The 18,742-nt window shown below is 50.1% G+C and overlaps 7 protein-coding genes across 7 annotated transcripts; 4 read left to right on the top strand and 3 right to left on the bottom strand.

Annotated features, from left to right (window-relative positions):
• Nucleotides 1–19: 19 nt before the first annotated feature.
• RhiXN_02667 (uncharacterized protein) lies at nucleotides 20–3,330 on the bottom strand (the record flags this gene model as incomplete). The annotated part of the gene is made up of 11 exons (XM_043322484.1): nucleotides 20–526; nucleotides 579–706; nucleotides 763–1,084; nucleotides 1,145–1,410; nucleotides 1,472–1,604; nucleotides 1,755–1,889; nucleotides 1,958–2,110; nucleotides 2,163–2,285; nucleotides 2,342–2,621; nucleotides 2,691–3,022; nucleotides 3,073–3,330. The coding sequence occupies 11 exons, from the start codon at nucleotides 3,328–3,330 to the stop codon at nucleotides 20–22; spliced, it is 2,637 nt and encodes an 878-aa protein (XP_043177980.1).
• Nucleotides 3,331–3,711: 381 nt separating this feature from the next.
• On the top strand, nucleotides 3,712–4,487 carry RhiXN_02668 (uncharacterized protein; the record flags this gene model as incomplete). Its single annotated transcript, XM_043322485.1, has 2 exons — nucleotides 3,712–3,962; nucleotides 4,013–4,487. The coding sequence occupies 2 exons, from the start codon at nucleotides 3,712–3,714 to the stop codon at nucleotides 4,485–4,487; spliced, it is 726 nt and encodes a 241-aa protein (XP_043177981.1).
• A 2,540-nt stretch (nucleotides 4,488–7,027) lies between these two features.
• Nucleotides 7,028–7,848, bottom strand: RhiXN_02669 (cysteine-rich Secretory family protein; the record flags this gene model as incomplete). Its single annotated transcript, XM_043322486.1, has 6 exons — nucleotides 7,028–7,046; nucleotides 7,106–7,164; nucleotides 7,207–7,227; nucleotides 7,286–7,407; nucleotides 7,457–7,541; nucleotides 7,603–7,848. The coding sequence occupies 6 exons, from the start codon at nucleotides 7,846–7,848 to the stop codon at nucleotides 7,028–7,030; spliced, it is 552 nt and encodes a 183-aa protein (XP_043177982.1).
• Nucleotides 7,849–9,982: 2,134 nt separating this feature from the next.
• On the top strand, nucleotides 9,983–11,078 carry RhiXN_02670 (uncharacterized protein; the record flags this gene model as incomplete). The annotated part of the gene is made up of 5 exons (XM_043322487.1): nucleotides 9,983–10,144; nucleotides 10,192–10,343; nucleotides 10,395–10,476; nucleotides 10,646–10,861; nucleotides 10,920–11,078. The coding sequence occupies 5 exons, from the start codon at nucleotides 9,983–9,985 to the stop codon at nucleotides 11,076–11,078; spliced, it is 771 nt and encodes a 256-aa protein (XP_043177983.1).
• A 2,184-nt stretch (nucleotides 11,079–13,262) lies between these two features.
• Nucleotides 13,263–13,643, bottom strand: RhiXN_02671 (uncharacterized protein; the record flags this gene model as incomplete). Its single annotated transcript, XM_043322488.1, has 1 exon — nucleotides 13,263–13,643. One exon carries the CDS (start codon nucleotides 13,641–13,643, stop codon nucleotides 13,263–13,265), a length of 381 nt encoding a protein of 126 aa, XP_043177984.1.
• A 77-nt stretch (nucleotides 13,644–13,720) lies between these two features.
• Nucleotides 13,721–14,694, top strand: RhiXN_02672 (uncharacterized protein; the record flags this gene model as incomplete). Its single annotated transcript, XM_043322489.1, has 2 exons — nucleotides 13,721–14,059; nucleotides 14,380–14,694. The coding sequence occupies 2 exons, from the start codon at nucleotides 13,721–13,723 to the stop codon at nucleotides 14,692–14,694; spliced, it is 654 nt and encodes a 217-aa protein (XP_043177985.1).
• Nucleotides 14,695–14,723: 29 nt separating this feature from the next.
• Nucleotides 14,724–17,843, top strand: RhiXN_02673 (Fungal specific transcription factor domain; the record flags this gene model as incomplete). The annotated part of the gene is made up of 6 exons (XM_043322490.1): nucleotides 14,724–15,857; nucleotides 15,909–15,935; nucleotides 15,992–16,513; nucleotides 16,571–17,397; nucleotides 17,448–17,525; nucleotides 17,597–17,843. The coding sequence occupies 6 exons, from the start codon at nucleotides 14,724–14,726 to the stop codon at nucleotides 17,841–17,843; spliced, it is 2,835 nt and encodes a 944-aa protein (XP_043177986.1).
• Between the last annotated feature and the right edge of the window lie 899 nt (nucleotides 17,844–18,742).

Raw genomic sequence — 18,742 nt, forward strand, 5'->3', positions numbered from 1 at the left:
TTTCTGCGAGCGCTATAATCTATCGGGGGCTAGATCCCCATACTGCATCCTCACTGGGACCACCAGCAAGATTAGTGGCAAGCGAAGAAACGACTGCAATTTCTTCCCTTGGCGGGAGATCGTCTCCGTGAACACTCAATTTTCGTGCCCCCTTGCTTTTGTCTTGGTCACTCTCTCCCTCCTCTTCCTCTTCATCCTCGTCTCCATCTTCCGCATCCTCGTCTTCATTATCTTCACCCCCCTCTTCTTCACTTCCCTCTTCTTCACTTCCCTCTTCACTCTCCTCTTCACTCTCCTCTTCACTCTCCTCTTCACTTTCGCTCTCCTCGCCACTTCCAGTAGCAGCATAAAATGCATCCAAATCTTGTCCTGTGAGCCCCTTTTCAGTACTCGGACCAGAGTTGTTCGTCGGGGTGAGTACAATCGGGGTGCGCCCTCCAGATCTAGGGGTTGGTACTCCATGACTTCCAATATTTCGAGAGGATAAGAATGTGGGTGCGGGTGGTGGCGCGGGCTTGTTATCATCCTTCATTGGACCAGTCAGCATTAGACCATTCATTAAATGCATTCAAGACTACCTCTGTATCACGCAACTCCCCGTCTGTGGGTTCTTCGCACCAATCGGGAAATGGTCGACCAGTACCAGTACCGGTAAAATCGCGCATGCCAGTTACAAGAGACAGCGATCCAAGGACTCTTGTGCTATCTATCCATCCTCGTCGTTGAGCAAGTATAACGATAGGATGTAGAGATGTATCCGACCTTGTTCCTTCCAGAGGGGTAGATCCACGACTCCGGCCTTTCCTTCAAATAACACCACTCTCACTTGTTCAGGTCTCAATACCACCCCGGATTCGCCTTCGGCCCCATCTTCTTCTCCCTCTTCCCCTTGGTTCTCTTCCAGCTTCAAGAATCCTCGAATAAGGCCGCCGATCCATCGCGCACGATCGCGCACATCGTAGCTCGTATCCCATCTTGCGAGCGCCAATACATAAGATACCAGCTTTTGAAGAATAGGAGCATGAGGATTAAGCGTGATGAGTTTGGCCGCTAAAGTCAGAGTCGCCAACTTGGGTGCATCCAGCTACGGGAATAAAATAAATTTAGTTGAAAAAACTGTAGCCATGTATGTGCTCAAACCAACCTCGGTCGTGAATCTTCTTGCCATAATCCTTAGCACATCAGGCACCCATTCGGCGATTCCCTCAATCGCAAAAGGACTCCTTGACGCAGTCTCATTTACAAGGCCAGCGTACTGACCCACCAGCCATACAACACATGCCCTCGCCTCTGGGTGCTTGATGTCCTCGACTTGTCGGGCCAGGGTCTGAACAATTTCGATAATCGAAGTGTTCGACTGGGTTTGCAATAGGGCTCGTAAGGATAAGACCGATGCTGTCGCCGCCGTATCTACCAACCATGCATCCAATTCACCCACTTGAGTCTAGACAGACAAGACCAAGTTACCCACCGTCCCCTGAATCAGACAAACTTAAAAGTGCGGCAACGCATTGCCCACTCGCATCAGGTACAGCCCTGGCACACCTCCCAATCGCGTCCGCCGCAGCACGGCCAAATCGTTCGTCTTCATCGTACGCGTAGTCCTGTTTTCGTAATTTGCGTTTCAGCGTATGTGTTAAGAAGCTTGATTATAGGTCAAGACAGCAATCGAACTCAGTTCGTTGGATTCCCGTGTCAAACAAACCTTACGGTTGAGGGTTACCCGTCGGCGCAAAAATAGAGGAATTACGTACCTTGCACTCGTTTATGATTGAGCCTACATTGCTGGCATCCACTAATGCAAGTAGGATCCGAAGCTTGGAAATCTTTGCTGGCGGGGAATCGGACGCCCGAACGAAGAACCGCGTGAGGTATGGCTTGAGGAGGGACTACGGCAGTAATTATGCACGTGTGATTGGGTTTGTCGAGTATGTACAAGTTGGGAAGGGATACGTACGGGTTGTTCCTGAGCGATAACGCCCAGGTTTTCTACGACGACTCGTTCGATCTCCGTAGATAGATGTAACAAGCGCAATAGTGGGCTGAGTATTTTTGACCGATAAGAACTTGGGGCAAGGTACCAATGTATGCGGGTAACGGATAGGACAACCTAAATTATTCTTATGAACGCAAATTCATATGAAGAGCGTAAACCTACTTACCGCAGGGTTCCGTGAATGAAGTAGATTCTCGGAGCATTTCAAGAGTAGCAATAAATCGGGGTCTAGAGCCTCAAAGGATGTGCCGGGTGTATCCTCAAGGAACTTTTCTACGTCATTTTTAGACTTTACAGTTCTTCAAATAAGTCAACAGTCAATAACAAGTAAAACAATGTACTCACTTCACTACTCTTTCCAGCAAGGCCCCTTAGTCCCTCGACCGGCCTGCTAAGCATTGTTCTTGCATATCTTCCTAAAAGATCCAACAACTCAACCTGTCCCCATTCATCAGCATCAACAAGCACTTTGCACAGCTTTCTGTAGTGTGGATGTAAGAGCTCCAATTTATGGGGACATATGATGCTAAATGCGCGAGCAACTGCCCCAACCGAAAGAGAAGTATGGTTCTTCAGTAATAAATTGAGTGTCGATAGTAGTGTGCCGTGAAGTGAGGCGTCCAGTCTGTGTATGCCACGTCCAGATGAATCAGACTATTAAGAAGCATGTCAATCAAAGGTATTGGACACCCACGCATAGCACTTTGGAATAGCCAGGGCAGCTGCCTTGCGCACATAGGGACTGGGGTCAGTTGCACATTTCTTGATGCCCATTGCGACAACGTTTCCAGTCATGGGAACGCCGATTGCACTTAGCACCCGTAGTGCCATGGCGCGAATGAGAGGATTAGGGTCTGCTAGATCCTTCTGAAAGGTGTTGATGGATAAGAGAGTAAGGTCTGGCTCAGAAGCGGCGTGTCTGATCAAGTAGATATACACAAGTTTGCGGATCTCGAGGTTTGGGGATGCGACATTGAGCACAACCTGTGCGAAGAACTCGGAGACATTTCGTCCTTTAGAAACCAACTAGAGCGATCTTCGGTATTGTTAATGACAGATGTCCCAAATCCACTCACGGCAATGAGTCGCTTCATGGCGTCTAGTTTGTCACGGTCGCTATTCGATGTTAACTGTGTGGAAATCTGCTTGATCTTGTCCTCCGCCGAATCAAAGTATGAGGCATTGGCAGACCGCCCGACAAGAGCCAAGTCTCTGGTGTGTTCAGAGAGCGACTCTTGAATTCGCATACCCAAACGGGACGCATTCTCCTGAATTGAGCTGAGGGCCATGGAGGAGGAGAAATGTGGGATATTACCACGTGCTTCGACAGCCATTTGACTGATCTAAGGGCACGTGATTTAAATTGGGATTGGTTCCTCCCGATGAAGGGGACTCGCGATCGCCATCCTGCGAATCGATCCATTGCCGCCCACCCGCCGTGCTTCGCTGAGTCAAGCATGGCGGTTGCAATGTCGACTCCTACGCCCTTGAACAGGACTCCGACAATATCGCACCTGGGCTCCGAACTACCAGAACCATAGAGCCCTCATCTATTGCGACCTCCATACATCAACTGCTCTCCGTATCCATCGTTGGTAATTGGCAGCCACCCAGCCCACGTTTCCCCTGACCCTGCATGGTCAAACATACTGTATGTGCACGGTTTCTCAGCTAATTTTGCTCACTTATAAAACGGCGAGGATAGCACTAGTGCAATGAACGGAAGCCCTGTCTCAAACCAGGCGCCAGAACAAGAAAGAGTCCAGCCTCTGGCCAAGAAAAAGTCCAAGCGGCCATCTCGTACACTTGAACTGCCTTTCATACCGTCCGATTCACACAAAGACGTGTCCTCTACTATGTCCCCCTCCCCGACGACCACCCGCCGCCGCGCCACGCTGACTCCGTACCAGGCCTGGCGGCACGCAACGGACAGTTTTTTCCCTCCAGATCCTTACGTTCACGACGAGTGGACACACTGTAGCGAGGAGGTATCCAGGAGGTCTCATCCGACTCTAGTGTTACTTCCAAATCAACTACTCTCAATTCAAACGATGTTCTAACCCCTGCCTCATCTGGGGCTTGCATTTCTACTACACCGTACACAACACCGACGTCTGGATCCCGCTCGAGGTCAGGTTCATACACAGGGGTTCACTACTCGACGGCACATCGCCGCGTACCCTCTTCACCTTCCTTCCGCTCGACCCTCACACTCGCGCCACACACCTACTTCGACCGGCCCCCCTCTCCATCTTCTTCAGTGAGCTCCCGCTGTAGTGAACCCCCTGTGAGCGCCGGTCTCAGCCTTTCCGAACTCCTAGCGAGTACAAATACTGGCTCATTCGGCGAACAGCCAGATGATGAGGTCGAAGGACTTGCCCGGAGGGAGACACAGCGTGAGGAACGCAAGCAAGCAATGAGGGAACGTCACGCAGCAATCCGGGAACGTAGAGAGCGCGAGAAGTGGGCCAAGGCTCAAACGCGCTGCTGAACCGAATTCGACAACGTGCCGGGCGGCGTTCACCGGTATCCTTACCATGCACTGTATTCATTTCCTCTTTCGGGTCATAAGGTTATCAGATTTCACGCAAGGGGGGTTGACTTCATGAGACTACTACTCCAAGTCGATCTGTGCGAAGTATGAGGTGGCATATACGCAGTTTTTTTTTCTTTTCGTCTTACTCTCACTCTTGATCCATCATCGCATGCTTTTCCTTTAGGACTGGGGTAGCTTTAGTCTTTATATTTCCATTTACCTAAATCGTTGTCAATTCGTCCCTGGCCCTTCTTACTTCAGCTCCGCTACGATCCCTACATCTCCCTCGCACTGTACCATACGCATACAATCTGTCTCATTTCATTATATCGATTTGTAGGCACGCTCAATTGTACATCGTTAGTATCTTCATGTCGTAAACCTGTCCTGCCAAGGTTAATCAATCATCGGCTGTGTCTTTGGGCATAAGAACTTGTGGCGGAGTGTCACCTAATCCAAACTTCGGCATCTCTAGCCAATCGACCCACTCGGTACGCCCAAAGGAAATGCACACGCTCCAACGGAAGAGACCCTATCTTTTCTTACCGGGGAAACCAATCTGGGACTTTGAATCGGGCCTCTGCCTGGATGCTTTAAGGAAACCATAAGATAGACCAAACAGGTATCTCATCAAGCCCTGCAACATCAGGCCTGATTGGTACTTCCGGGATATGTATAGGCTCGCACACAAAACGTTAGACCCCCCCTATCCTGACAATCGTGGTTTATCGCATAAACTTATATCTTACTGGGATCAAATCGAGGAGCATATATATGAATCAAATGATATCCCGGAAATATATTGTAACGTATCTTTGTCTCAGTCATTGCGATTTGACGTCTGAAGTTTCGTTCTGCACGTGGTGAGCCGTGAGTATTATGTTTGGCGATCGTCACCATATATACTCTCGGTTTTACTTGATTGTTTTCTGATGCGTCGTTCGCTAGAATTATGAGGTTGATCTTCAAGAGAGTAATGATAGGGTATATGTGAGACACGACCGCGTTTGAGATGAATAGGCTGAAGTATCAAGTACTGAAATGTTGATATCTGTACAGGTGTACTTGCTTGCTGTACGTATATGCTGAATATTACATCACCCACAGCAACAGTTACTATTCGGCACATCAGCCTAGGCCTCTCTTGTCACATAGACAGGTTTTCGTGTACTCGTTCCTGAGAATTTAGGTCGATGTGAGGCAATTGGTCCGCCCTGATATGGCTATTGGTTGTATCACTTCCGTAACCACCCGCTCTCCCAGGTAAGGAACCTCATGTGATTATATCTGTAAGATCGTGTCAATAACCCGCGTAGATTTCATTCGAACTAATTTTTGATGACGCATCCGAAAGTTAACCATACATGTAATTAGAGCTTAAATGTATATAAAAGATGGGGAGGGTTATAACACGCTGTGTAGATTTATAGCCAGGTGGTACACAGGCCACCGTGAGCGCGCTCATTTGTGTTATCCTGATTAGCGTGCTTAACGAGTGGCAATAATAATAAGCTTTTTTCGATATGGCGGACTCCGAATTCAAACCCCATCTGACTTCTCTAAGATTCGTTTGAACTGAAGAACTTCCACAAAGGTTTGTGTACATAATCCCACGAAAAATACTTAATTCCTTTAAGCTTTCGATTGTGCGACATGTAATAGCGACTCAAGAGTTTAATCTACACGCTTCTATTTGGTACTAGCGGTACTCACGATGGCTCTCCGTTGGGTTCTGAATGATGAAATGATTGAAACTGCAATTAACGGGGACCCCGAAATTTAATACTAGCCACAAAAGAATTTATTGATACAGGCGTCATAATTACAGGATTTACTGTATAGATTTTGAACAATCATCTGAGTTTATGCATTCCTTGTAAACACCCAAACTTGAATAAACGTCAACGAAGGGGGGGAGGGCGACCGAAGAGAACGGGAAACAAATGGAATCAGCCATGTTCATTAGATTGTCACCTGGGCCAAACAAGACATTTAAGATTTTTTGGTCGCCTGAAATCTGGCACAGCCTGAAGCGGCGAAGGAAAAGAGAGGGGCAATGGAGAGAAAGTATTTATGGCACACAAATGGCAAACTCACGAATGGACTTCTTCTTTCAATATTGAAGCAGAGCACCCCAATTCATACCTCCAAACATATCCTTAATTCATGGTAATTTGGTTATACAGAAGCTATCAAAGTCTGAGGTAAACGGCCATGCAGAGTGAGTAGTAGTAATCGGTGTGGCCACATAATTATTAATCTAATATTAAGCCAGTCACACAACGTAAGAAACAATGCTGACGACGAAGGAATATCAATACCCTGGTATCACCCTGGTATCGACTTGTATTACTGATTCCCATATCGAAGTAACGAAGCTGTATCAAGTCGGAAACTCTTTTTAAATAAAGCGCGCGTATCATTTTAACATAAGGCAAGGTGATAGTGTACATTAATCAAAGGCCATACATTTAGAAACGCCTCAAATTCCAAGTTCACTTCTGAACGTTTTGGCTATTAAATAAGTCAGTTCAAGTTGGCTACCAATCTGGGTACTTGAAACAGTTACTAACGGAAATTGCCCAATGACATTCCCAGCCGGGCTGTAGTGGCAAACATAGTAGTTGGCAACCTGATTTAATGATCAGTAAAATAAGGTGCAGGCAATGTACACCGAAGCCATATTACTCACGCCCTATATTAACACGATTAGCTTTGTTTCCTCTGGTAAGAGTACAAGGAACACCGCTCACGTATTTAGGGTCGAAAATGGTTCCCGGTGCGCATTGCTTCAGAGCGCATCCAAGTTTAGTGGTTCCCTTCCAGACAACTTGGGTCCAGTGCGAAGGCTGAGGATTTCCCGAGTTATAGTCCTCTTTATACGAAGTCAGTGCGCCGAAGCAGAGTACTCAAGGGGCACGCACTCGATTCAGCATTCCATGCCCCAACCGCGGCACCGGCTGTCGGATTTCCGGTTCCAGCGTATAGATTCTGCCCCGATTGGCTATGCTGAATGAAGTGATGATCCGTAAGAGACAAGTTCAATGAGTACTCTATATGGTAAACTTACTTGGAACTTGCATTGATTGGCCCAGGCTTGTGCAGACGATGCGAGACTGTTATCCCAAACAAGCGCTTTGGCACCGTGTTTGGCGCGTTCATTGTTGTGCGCAGTGAGGTAATCTTGTGGTACGGCACGGGCAGAGAGAAGATGGGTGCCAGTCATATTGACGTTGGAGACTTCGTCACGCCAGTGGGCCGAGGCAGAACTGGCAACAGCAACGAGTGTGATGACAGCGGCAGCGAGGCGAACCATTGTGAATATCGGTGAAGATGCTAAAGTTTATATGAAAAGGTATTCAATGTTGTTTGATGCTCATACTGTTGGCTTTGGCTCCTTTTTATAACGTAGAAGATATTCGAGAGAGGCTGGTTTATGGAAATCGTGGACAGGCAGCCCCATCCGCCACAACAGTTGCAGCCGACTCAAGCGACCTGATGCGAGCGCCCAAGTACCATGGACTTATGGATCGGCAATCCTGAGACACTCATTTGGGATACGGATAAAGGATTCCCTCAAGGCTCGGAACAAGCGAGGCTCGCCGAACCGCCCGAACGAGTCAGCGGATCCCCAGATGTGATTGGCGAAGCAAATATTGGTGGTATACCCGGGGTATATGGACACATATCCATATGTATCAGCGCAACTAGTGATTTTTTACATCATAGAAACACTACCTGTGGTGGATTACACTATCTCCAGGAAACGTCTTGCTATGATAAATTTGTCATGCGGCCTTGATGGCTTGATCAACATTTTGATCGACGCTCGAGCATATAACTCAGGGCGAATCCGAAGAGTAGGAATTGACCCACACCATTCACAAAATCCCTTACGTACATACATGATATTTGTGAAATATTTGGAAGGCTATTGAATTAGAGTGTATAAAATTCACTTCCAAAGGCAGGAAGTATATCAATAAACCTCGCCGGACAAGCCGGGGTGAGTGGACGTAGGGGATCCGCCGCTTAGATGGAAAGGATATACATACGGTTTACAAGCAAATATTACAATTCAGTCACTATAAAAGTTCAGTGGCAAACCAAGACAAGATTACAACGAAGAACTTTAAACTCCTGGCTGTACAATACATGCAAGTAAGTATAGAATTTGAAGTGATATTTGGTTCTTGGCGGTGACTTTGGCGGTACTATGTAAATTTTAATTTAACGAAGCCAGACCTATGAAGTTTTACACCCTCGATGCCACTGGCCCTTAAGGTAAGTGCCCCACCTACTTCTGACGTTGGAGTAGGGCGGCTGAACCTTTTCTCGTCAACAGAATAGCGGAATAGTCGTGGTATTGTGCCGTTCTGAGTGGCAATGGCCCAGCAGAGTGCTTCAGGAGATTGCATAGTTGACAGTACAATAAGACTGGGGTGCAATGTTTGTTTATCTGCCACCTCCCCTTTAGTTGAAACTATATGCACATTCATTAATGCTAACACAATATTGCTTACACTGGCCCGGCCAGGGTGGAAGATTCATACCCCTCCGCCAGCAATGCAAAAGTCTTATTGGTTAAAGGGATTTACCATCTGTCACTCCTAGTTTATAAGTATTTGAGTCGGGATCGGAGGGTTAACGCAGATACAACCTATCGTAATGACATTAAAATTCACAAGACGGCGTACATCTGTGCTCCCTTGCAAAAGTCATCTCAAAATGGTTTACGAAGTATTGAGCCAGCATGGTGAACACTTAAGGCAAGGAAAGTCCACATCCTATCCGAATTTCGTCAGGAAACTGCACCCCAAAGCCAAGAATCTATGAACTGACGGAGGACAAGTACGGTCTGAGGATGCGAGATTGTGAGAGAGTGGCTAAATTATACCAACACCCCGCCTGTAAGGCTGGGGTTTGGGGCCGGGAATATCCAGGTTTGGAGGTTCCGCCATACAAGACAAAAATTGGATAACAGAAGCGTTGGCAGTGAGCAAAAAAGTGAAAATTAGTATCAAACATGCTCTTGCCGTACGGTTTGATATAGTAACCACAATTGTTTGAGAAAACGTGGACCTAGTCTCTTGCAGCTGGTACAAGAAGCACAAAGGTAAACTGACACATACGTGGAGGCCCATAAAAGAGACATTTAAGTAACGCTAATCAAACCTATTAACTACTTCTTACATGAAGTTGTCATATATGAACTTGGATATCATAAGTTCGTATCATGCTTGTATGCGTGGAGCTGACTAAATTCAAATGCAAGTGGAGCTGTATGTCATTCCAGCGCTTGGTCTTAAGCGCCAAGGGTTCACGGCATGGTAATTCACACCTGATCCGCACGAGCTGCCGACCACAGCACACCGGCAGTCCACTGTTTTGAGTCAAACCCATAAACCAGTATACTGTAGTATATTTTCAACACAAACATTGGATACAACATGCCTCCTGAGGTTCAAGCACAACCACCGGCCAATGTCAACGACTCAGAGGGACCCAGGAAACCTTTGAACGGGAGCCCGTCTTTATATTCACTTCGCACTATTCCTGTGGCCTCTGCTCCGCATTCTCCTACTTCACCTCGCCTAGAAGAGCTCGCTCATGTGTCCAACGAAACAACTTCACTACTATCCGCATCGGGCAACCAGAGGACATACACTGGCTTGCCAAATACATGCCTGCTCTCGATCCGGACGCTCGCAAGCTGGTCTTCCGCGCTGGGTTAAAGGTTCTCCTGTTGTTTGTTGTGGGAAGCATCCTACTCGGAGGGACGTTGTGGGTTGCTCTGCCGACACTAGACGAGTGAGTTCATTTAATGCATTACCAAAGCGAGCTAATGCATCTGGTAAATAGGGCTGATAGACCTATGCTACGCATTCCTAAATCGTTTACCCAACTACAAGATCTCAATACCTTGCTTAAGAAGTACAGGGATGTATATCCCTATAGAATTTTTAGTACGTGAAATGGGTGGCCCCTATTCTTCGGGCATATCCGTATTACTAGCTACTGACCACGTTACGTCCTATTCATAGTATGCTATACAATCACCTACCTATAGTGCGTGCATCCCATTCTCCTCTCACCATCACCCATAGTCGTAGTACTTTCCCCATTCTATCTCACTCGAGAATGAAACTGACCCTGCTTCCCCACCTGCTGTTTGCCGATGGACTTCCTTCGCCTCGTCACTCGCCTGTTCATCTCGCGTTGTTCTGCGCGACAGTCTTCAAGCCTTTTCTCTCCCTGGGTCTATGTACCTGTCAATCCTCGGTGGAGCGGTCTGGGGCGTCCCTCGAGCGTTACCCTTGGCATGCTCGGTGAGTCAATTACGTGACGTGATTCAAGACGGTGGCTCATCCAAGAGATTGGAGGTAGTGCGTCGCGACCGGTGCAACCCTATGCTACTTGATTAGCGCTGCTCTGGGACCAGCATTACTCGCTGTGCCCAGCTGGCGCGCACGGCTCGATACATGGTCTGAGAAGATCGAGTCCCAGAGGGAAAATCTCATGAGTTATCTTATTGTCATCAGGTGAGGATGAGTTTCCAAGCGCACTGCCTTGAGGCTTGTATTTAATCATTTATCTGTTCCCATAATTAGAATTGCACCTTTCCCGCCTCATTGGGTAGTCAATGTTTTGTGTCCTCATGTAGGCATAGGAATCCCTCGCTTTTGGATATCCACGTTTTTTGGCATCATGGGTGTCAGCGTGATCCATACCACAATTGGTGGTAAGTTTAATTTCCCATTTTTATTTGTGTTTCCTTTTTTCTCTCTCTATACACCAATGGGGCTGGGCAATCGGAACGGACATATTCGACACCTGGGGAGATTCGCGACTCTGTAGCGGGGCTGTTTAGGCTTTTTGGACCTATCACATGTTTTGGAATCGCGGCTTGACCTCCACTGGACAAACCTCTCGATTTGGGTACCTTTTCCGAGGCACTTCATTGGCTGAAGGGTCGGTTATTATTCCCCATATCTTTGACTTTATATGGAATGTAGACAATATGTCTTTGGAGACACGAGGTGAGCCTTCAGTTTCTGTGGTATATTTTGAAATCTGGTACCTTCGGAATGCTGGTCGTGCTTTATGCGATTGGAGAACGACCAAGGATGGTTAGCGTTGGATCATTAGACAATTTCAGGTCGTTGGGAAATAGACGATGTATATTTACGTCGACGATGATTTTCAGGGTGCTCGTTCGCCAATTGATGTTTCAATTGACTGACGGAGTCTCTAACTTTTAGGTGCCAAAGTGCCTGTTCGCGATGAGCCGCTGTATAGGCCTTCAGGATTAAGAAGAGTTGGTGTGTATATTTTATTTCATATGATAGGCTATCGATTCATGTTGATCTAGAGCACCACGGGGCAAATGTGACACCTGACATGTTTGCCTGCTCGAGTATTTCATACGTACACGCCTCTTGAAGGATATCTCAAGTCTTGCTGCGCATTCATCGAAGAGGGCCACGGCCCCGTTTCAGAGGCACCCCGATTTCGACCAGTGCGCCACGTGTGGATCAACGTCACCCTCGAGTCGGTTTATCACTGCTCGGCGGACCACTGAGCGCGCCAAGGGTCGCGGAATGATAGAATGCCTGTGGTTCTGAATTGAATTGAAAGTCGCGTTCATGGATTCGCTCCACTCTGGACACCCTTGGATACCAAGCTCTATGTTCTGGATGCACATCGAGTTCAAATTCGGCCAGTCCCACTATCGACCTAGGGGCATCGATTATCCGTGGCGGCGTAGAGCACGCTCGGGTGGCGTGTGCACATGTGTGGAGTGGCGTGGGGCGCAATCTGATCTTCCCGATCAAGTGTTGGTTGGCTGGTCGGGAATCTGCGAATGCGCTGGGCCGATTGTTCGATTTCGCTCGATCCCCACGGGTTTTTGCGGCCGCTTGGGATTCTTTTGTCGATGTGGAATGTGTTTTATTTTTATTATCGGTTTGGGGTTGGGGTTTCATGGGCGATCATGCTCTCTTTTTTCCTCTTTTCTCCTGTCGTATCCGGTCCGGGTCCGATGACGGGACTGAGCCGGAATCGCGTGCCTTGAGATGAGAGGGGGGTGGTGTTGCTATATGTAGCATGATGGAGATTCGACCAAAGCTTGGGTCGTCTGGGTCGAACGTTTTTCCGTTGTGCTGAGAAATCTGGGATGGGAAGACTGATTGTGGATGGACTTTGGTGATAGTGATTGCTCATTCGGTTGGATCGGGCAAACTGGATTGCGTGTTGATCGCTGGAACAAGTAAACAGACACTGGTAGCGTTTCTTTATCTGGTTAGGGGGGAAGATCCGGTGCTTGCGCCTTGTGCGTCCCTTTCGGATCCTTGTCTTTTTACTCGTGTTTAATTTCGGTTGTGGGGATTCACGCTGGGCGCGAATAGACTCGATTCGCGTACGTCATGTTACAGGGGAGATATGCACATCATAGCGGGGGACAGGGTAGTGTGAATTGATTCAAGACTAGTATGTCTGAGATCTGCTAATTGATCGGATACTGGGGCCTATTTCACGGGCGGGATCAATTCATTGGGTTCAGCGCGGAAGTTTTTTGCATTGTCTTTTTTGTTCCTTGTTATTGTTGCTGACCGAGGCAATCGAGGGGGGAAACGTGTATGCGCAAGTGAACGAGGTTGGGCAGTGTTCTCGGGTCCACTGGATCGAATTCATGAAGACTGTGGACGCGTGGCTGGTTCAGAGCCAGTTTCAGCTGAGTTTATGATTCAGGGCTGTGCTGGGTGGTTCGTCATTTACGACTTGGTTATTTCTGATTGCGCCGGAGGTGGTTCTGAAATGGACACATAGGGGGCCGGCCGTATCTGGGCCCACGGCGTCTGTGAACTGAACGTGTTGCGCATGACCTGATTTGGTATACGCAAGGTTTTGTATGGAGGAACCTAGGACTGGGACTCCTAGGAATCGGCGCTCTTCCCCCCCGCAATTTGGACTGGGGGACTTCGTGGACAAGAGGATGGCTTCGCGTACCGGCTTGGAACCCAGAGACACGCACATGTACACCTGGAGCACAAAGACTTGGACGCATTCAGGTTCCGCTGATGGATGATCGTAGACGTAATCGGTAGCCATGCCTTGCCCCCCTGGTGCTTATTTTCATTTCATGCGTCTATTTTTTGAGTTTTTGTTTTTGTGTGTGTGTTATTTCTATGCGCATCTCGGCTTATGAGTTTATGATGCGAAGAAGAGAAGCTGACGGAGGTTATGTTTTTTTGTACAGGCGGGTTGGATCAGATGACTTCGGCGGAAGACTTTCATCTGATCTCGTGGCAGAACTTTGGGCTGCTGAGCGCGGTTGTTGTGGGTGTGTTGATCCCTGTTGGTCTGCGGTGGTCGTGGAAGCGGAGCTGGAAGAGGTCGGGGCGGAGGAAGACGAGGTTCGTTTGGCGGGCGGGCCAGCTCCGGGACAAGGAAAAGGAAAAGGCCCGAATCAGCAGCGTGGGGCGATCATGCTGCTCGATAGCGATGATGAGGATCAGGTAGAGTATGTGAGTGAAGAGAGGGCGCGGCAGGGGTGGTGGCAAGCGATAAAGGATAGAAAGTTGAAGCAGCGGGAGCGAGAGGAAGACGCGGCGCTGGCGGCACTGTGAAAGATGTGGAGAGCGAATGATTAAGCTAGAGCATGTAAATGGATAATGTGTTTGTGGAATGGTGTAATTGATATGCGATTGATTTGGAATTTGGGAGGGATCGAGGGAAGGGGAGGGGCGTATATAATGGACGAGCGCCCGGGAGTTGCCCTGGTGATTTAGTCCCCCGGAATGCTCCATCATCACTCTATTTCGCCGACTCACGCTGGACATGGGAGTGTATCTTCCTCTGCGGCGGGTGGGATGGCGCATGTGCAGTCTCAGCAGTACCGCTACGACTCTCACCCGTCGCTCCCGTCGACTGTGGCTGGGACCCCGACGACCCCAAAGCCCCAGCTGCCGCAATCGCAGGTGCACCCCCAGTCCCAGTCCCAGTCCCAGTCCCAGTCGCATCCGCACCCGCACCCCCAGCAGCGCAAACGCAAAAAGACAGACGACGACAAGCAGGGAAGCGCCGAGCCTCGTCGGTTGCGGCGGCTGCACGAGGCATGTGCACGATGCCGGGGAAAGAAAATCAAGGCAAGGGATACTAGGGACTATTGTTATCATTAATAGCTTGCTCATGAGGACAACGTTGCAGTGCGACTCGAAGCATCCCAACTGCGGTGCATGCGAGTCTGCGGGAGTCGAGTGCAAGCAAGAGGACCGACACCGACAGACACTCCAGCCGCGCGGTCATCTCGAGCACCTCGAGGCCCAACTCGCCAAGTGCACTGCGCTCCTCGCCCGCCTTGTTCCCGCATTTAGCCTCGACCACCTCGATCGTCATCTCGAGGACAATGGTGTTGTCTGGCCCCCTACTCCAGCCCACTCAGCACAGCCGCCGTACGAGGCGCACACGTCGTACGAGTCGAGTGGAGGAGTGTTCACCTCCCCACCGCCCCCGCCGTCGTTTGTTGCGCCCAAGCCGCCCGCGACGGTGTCGAGCTCGTCGGATGGGAGTCCGTTCAGTGCGCCGCCGACGCGTGGAATGGAAGACATCAAGGGCTCGGATCCTAACAATCTCGACTTGAGCTCCACCCGTGGACTCAGCAAGTCGTTTGGCGTGGCCCGCGTCATCACCAAGAATCTGCCGACCGAGACGTCGCCCGAGGCACGGGAAGATCTCGCCGTCGAGGGCTACATATCCGGCCAGCTCCCCGATAGTAGTGCCCCGCCCGTCCTCAACCCGAGCCAATGGCAGCACTCGAGCATCATGCGCTCCTCCAAGCCTGGCGCCCCGCCTGAGCCCCCCATCGAGGTCTGGCTTCCCTACGACCAGGCACGTGCGTTCAAGATTGTCGATGTCTACTTTCGCAATCTCGAAATGTCCCGCCCTATCTTTATCCGCCGCGAGTTTATCGCTAGCTTGCGCGCTCTCTACCGCCTCGTCGGCGGCGGGCCACCCATTTCCTACCAAGAAGCGATCGAGGGCGAGGTCCCACCCGAGGACGAGCGCAGCCACAACTTTGCGTCGTATCTCTCTACCGTGCACGACGATCCCGGTTTCCTATGCAGTGTCTACCTGGTCTTTGCTCTCGGTACCCTCAGCGAGACTAACCACTTGATGCACGACAATCCCGAAGCTCCCGTTCCTACCGACTGGCCCAGCCATGTCTTGTTTTTCAACCTTGCTCTCCGCATCAAGCCCGATCTGCGTGTCACTATTTCCAGTCTGCAGGCCTTGATCTTGTTGCATTGGTACTTGTACACCGAGGTGAGTTCTGGTATCCCTCGCATTCTCTCTGTCCTCATTCCAGCTTCTTAGCGCAATGGACGCACTCTCTGGCGTCTCGTCGGCAACACCATCCGTCTGGGTGTCGAACTCGGATTGCACCATGACCCACCCAGCAATCGTGCTTCACCGCCGAAGAAGCCCATATCCGCAAATGCCTCTGGTCCATGGCCCTCATCCACGACCGCGGCACCTCCCTCATTCTCGGCCGTCCCCTCGCCATTGCCGATCTCGATTACAACACTCCCCTCCCGGACCAATACTTTTGCGGACGCAAGATGTTCTCGGACTATATTCACGACTGCAGTCCCATCGTCGTCATCCAGGGCGACATCATCACCAGTTTGTACCGCCCCGGCAAGCTCGACGCCTACACGCTCATGCGCCATGCGACGAGGATCAACAACCGGTTCATCAAGTATCGCAAGGAGCTTCCTCAACCCGGTTATCAGTGGTATTTCGAGGGCACCGACGATTGGCCGTTGGAGGAAAAGATCAACCTGGTCGACCGCATGTCCGACGATCACGGCATGACTGTACTCAAGTATTACATTTCTCGACTCATGCTCCTCCGGACCATGTTCAATGCCACCCAGCTCCACATGAATATCCGCCAACAAGCTCTCAAGGATGGTAAGGTGTCCCCCGGGATTTCTCCCCGCTTTCAAACTGACAACTGACAATGATTCCGGTAGCGGTCGTCACATCCCACAACGTCCTCGTGCTCCACCAACACCTCACCCGCTCACCCGACGTCGCCTTTTTCGTCTCCCCCATCCGATCACGTAGCAGCCATGGTCATCCTCTACGCCGAAATCTCCAACTGCATCCACATCCCGCGCTCCATCGCCCGGCACGACATCCAAGTCGCGCTCACCATCGTGCCCAACCGCCGCTGGCGCTGGCAGCGCAAAGACCTGCATGCCTCGCACCCGCTCATCTCGGCCCTCGCCGAGCGCCACTATGGTGTCGATTTCACGCGCAGCCTCGGCCCGACTCCTCCGCCGATGCTCATGAGCGAGATTCCGTGGCCGTTTGGAGAGGTCGAGTCGCTGCAGATTCTACCCGAGGAAAGCATCCCGCCGTCGGTCCCGTCGGTTCCGGCGGTCGTGAGCCGGCGACGGGATATGGAGTATGAGATACGCGGGGGGCTCGGGAGGGGGAAGCGATATCCCTACGATCCCACTGCGTCTGCCTCTGCATCCGCATCTGCACCGGACCACTCGCCGATGCAGACGCACGAAACGGACCGCTCGTCTGAGCAAATGGCGTACGAACCGGCCGAGACGAAAAAATACGAGCGGACCGAACCTAAACCGTACTCTCCCTCGGACTCGAAACCCACCTACCCGCCCGCAGCCTCTGCATCCGCCTCTACATCTGCATCCACATCAGCCCCTGCCTCGTCAGACGCAAACAAGTACGATTCCGCCAAGCAACCCAGCAACTCGAGCTACGAGCACCATACCCCGCCCTCGTCGATCCACCCGCCCATCCCGCCGAACCAGATCCCGGACCGGCTGTTTTACCCCATGAGTCTCGAGGAGAACTTTTTGAACTTTAGGGCTTGAGTCATCCGCACCATTTGCATGGCTCGGAGTTTATTCCCCAGTTGCCTCAACCCGATGCGATTCCTGAAGTTCTGGCTCGGTGAGTTTCTCCTCCATATATACTCTCTCTTTTATGTCGCAAACTCGTTTGTACTCATACATGCGCGACAGACTCCGAAACGAGCCTCCCGAGGGACACGTCGATTTGTACCAGTCCTCGGCGTATTTCGTCGAAGAACAGTACGATCGCGAACCGTACGACCAAATGGGATTCAGCGGCCCGACGGTCGTTCCGAGCGTCGGCGTCGCGCCTCCCATGGCGTATTCTCAGCATCAGGCCCAAACTCAAGCTCAAGCTCAAGTACAGGTCCAGGCTCAGGCTCAGCATCAGGGACGCAGGTGGAACGTCAGGCAGTAATCGAATGGGACGAGACAACCAGATGAACCAAGCAAGCAAGCGAAACAAAAAAAAGAAACACACTACATGAAGAATGTAATTCCTATTCTATTCCATTCTGTTATCCTTCCCATCTCCCATCTCTCGGTCCTTGTGCTGGTCGACGATTCCCTGTTGTTCCTTATCGACCCAGTGCGCTTCATCCCCCTCCTCCCCTTTCTTTTCTCTCATCTTCTTTCCGTCTTTTGTTTTTGCTTTGTTTCGAGTGGGTCTTTTTGTAGGATTACACTATTGTAGGGAATTATATTTTCTTTACTTGGGAGGGATTTTCGTGCGGGGCTCGTATAAAGTATTGCCCGAGAGCACAGATTGTATTCGCTATCATATGACATCAATATCCAGTTTGTCCGAGTTTGGAGCAGCCACCAATTATGGCTCGTTCTCCACTATAACTTATTTTCATAATAAAACGAAGAATAAGAAGAAAGGGAGGGAGGATCGTGTTCCTAGACGAGCCAGCGACCAGACAACCAGCGTACGAGACTTGATTTTCAAGGCACAACCTGGATCTAAGAATAACCGTTGAACGCGTATCTCTCCTATCTATCTTTACGGCGAAACGTCCGTTTCTATACACGGTTATCGAGCCGCGATGGTTTTCGGTCGGTTCGGGTTCGGTCCCGCTTCCTGATCAAGTGTGCCACTGTCACGACGACTGAACAAGCATTCAACAGACTGAATAAGATTCTCCGAAACCCGTATATCAACCCTGTTAACGAGAGACACGGATTTGATGTGTGTATTGGGAATGGTGGAGCCGAGTATATAGCCCTAGGGGTGCCCTCGCATGTTGGGCGCAGTCACCCCCTGAACCGGGTCGAGAACTTGTTTTTTTTTTGGGCGCTAAAGGCGTGCTGGTA

This window comes from Rhizoctonia solani, chromosome 3 (genome assembly GCF_016906535.1).
Source record: "Rhizoctonia solani chromosome 3, complete sequence".
Taxonomy (NCBI): Eukaryota; Fungi; Basidiomycota; class Agaricomycetes; order Cantharellales; family Ceratobasidiaceae; genus Rhizoctonia; species Rhizoctonia solani.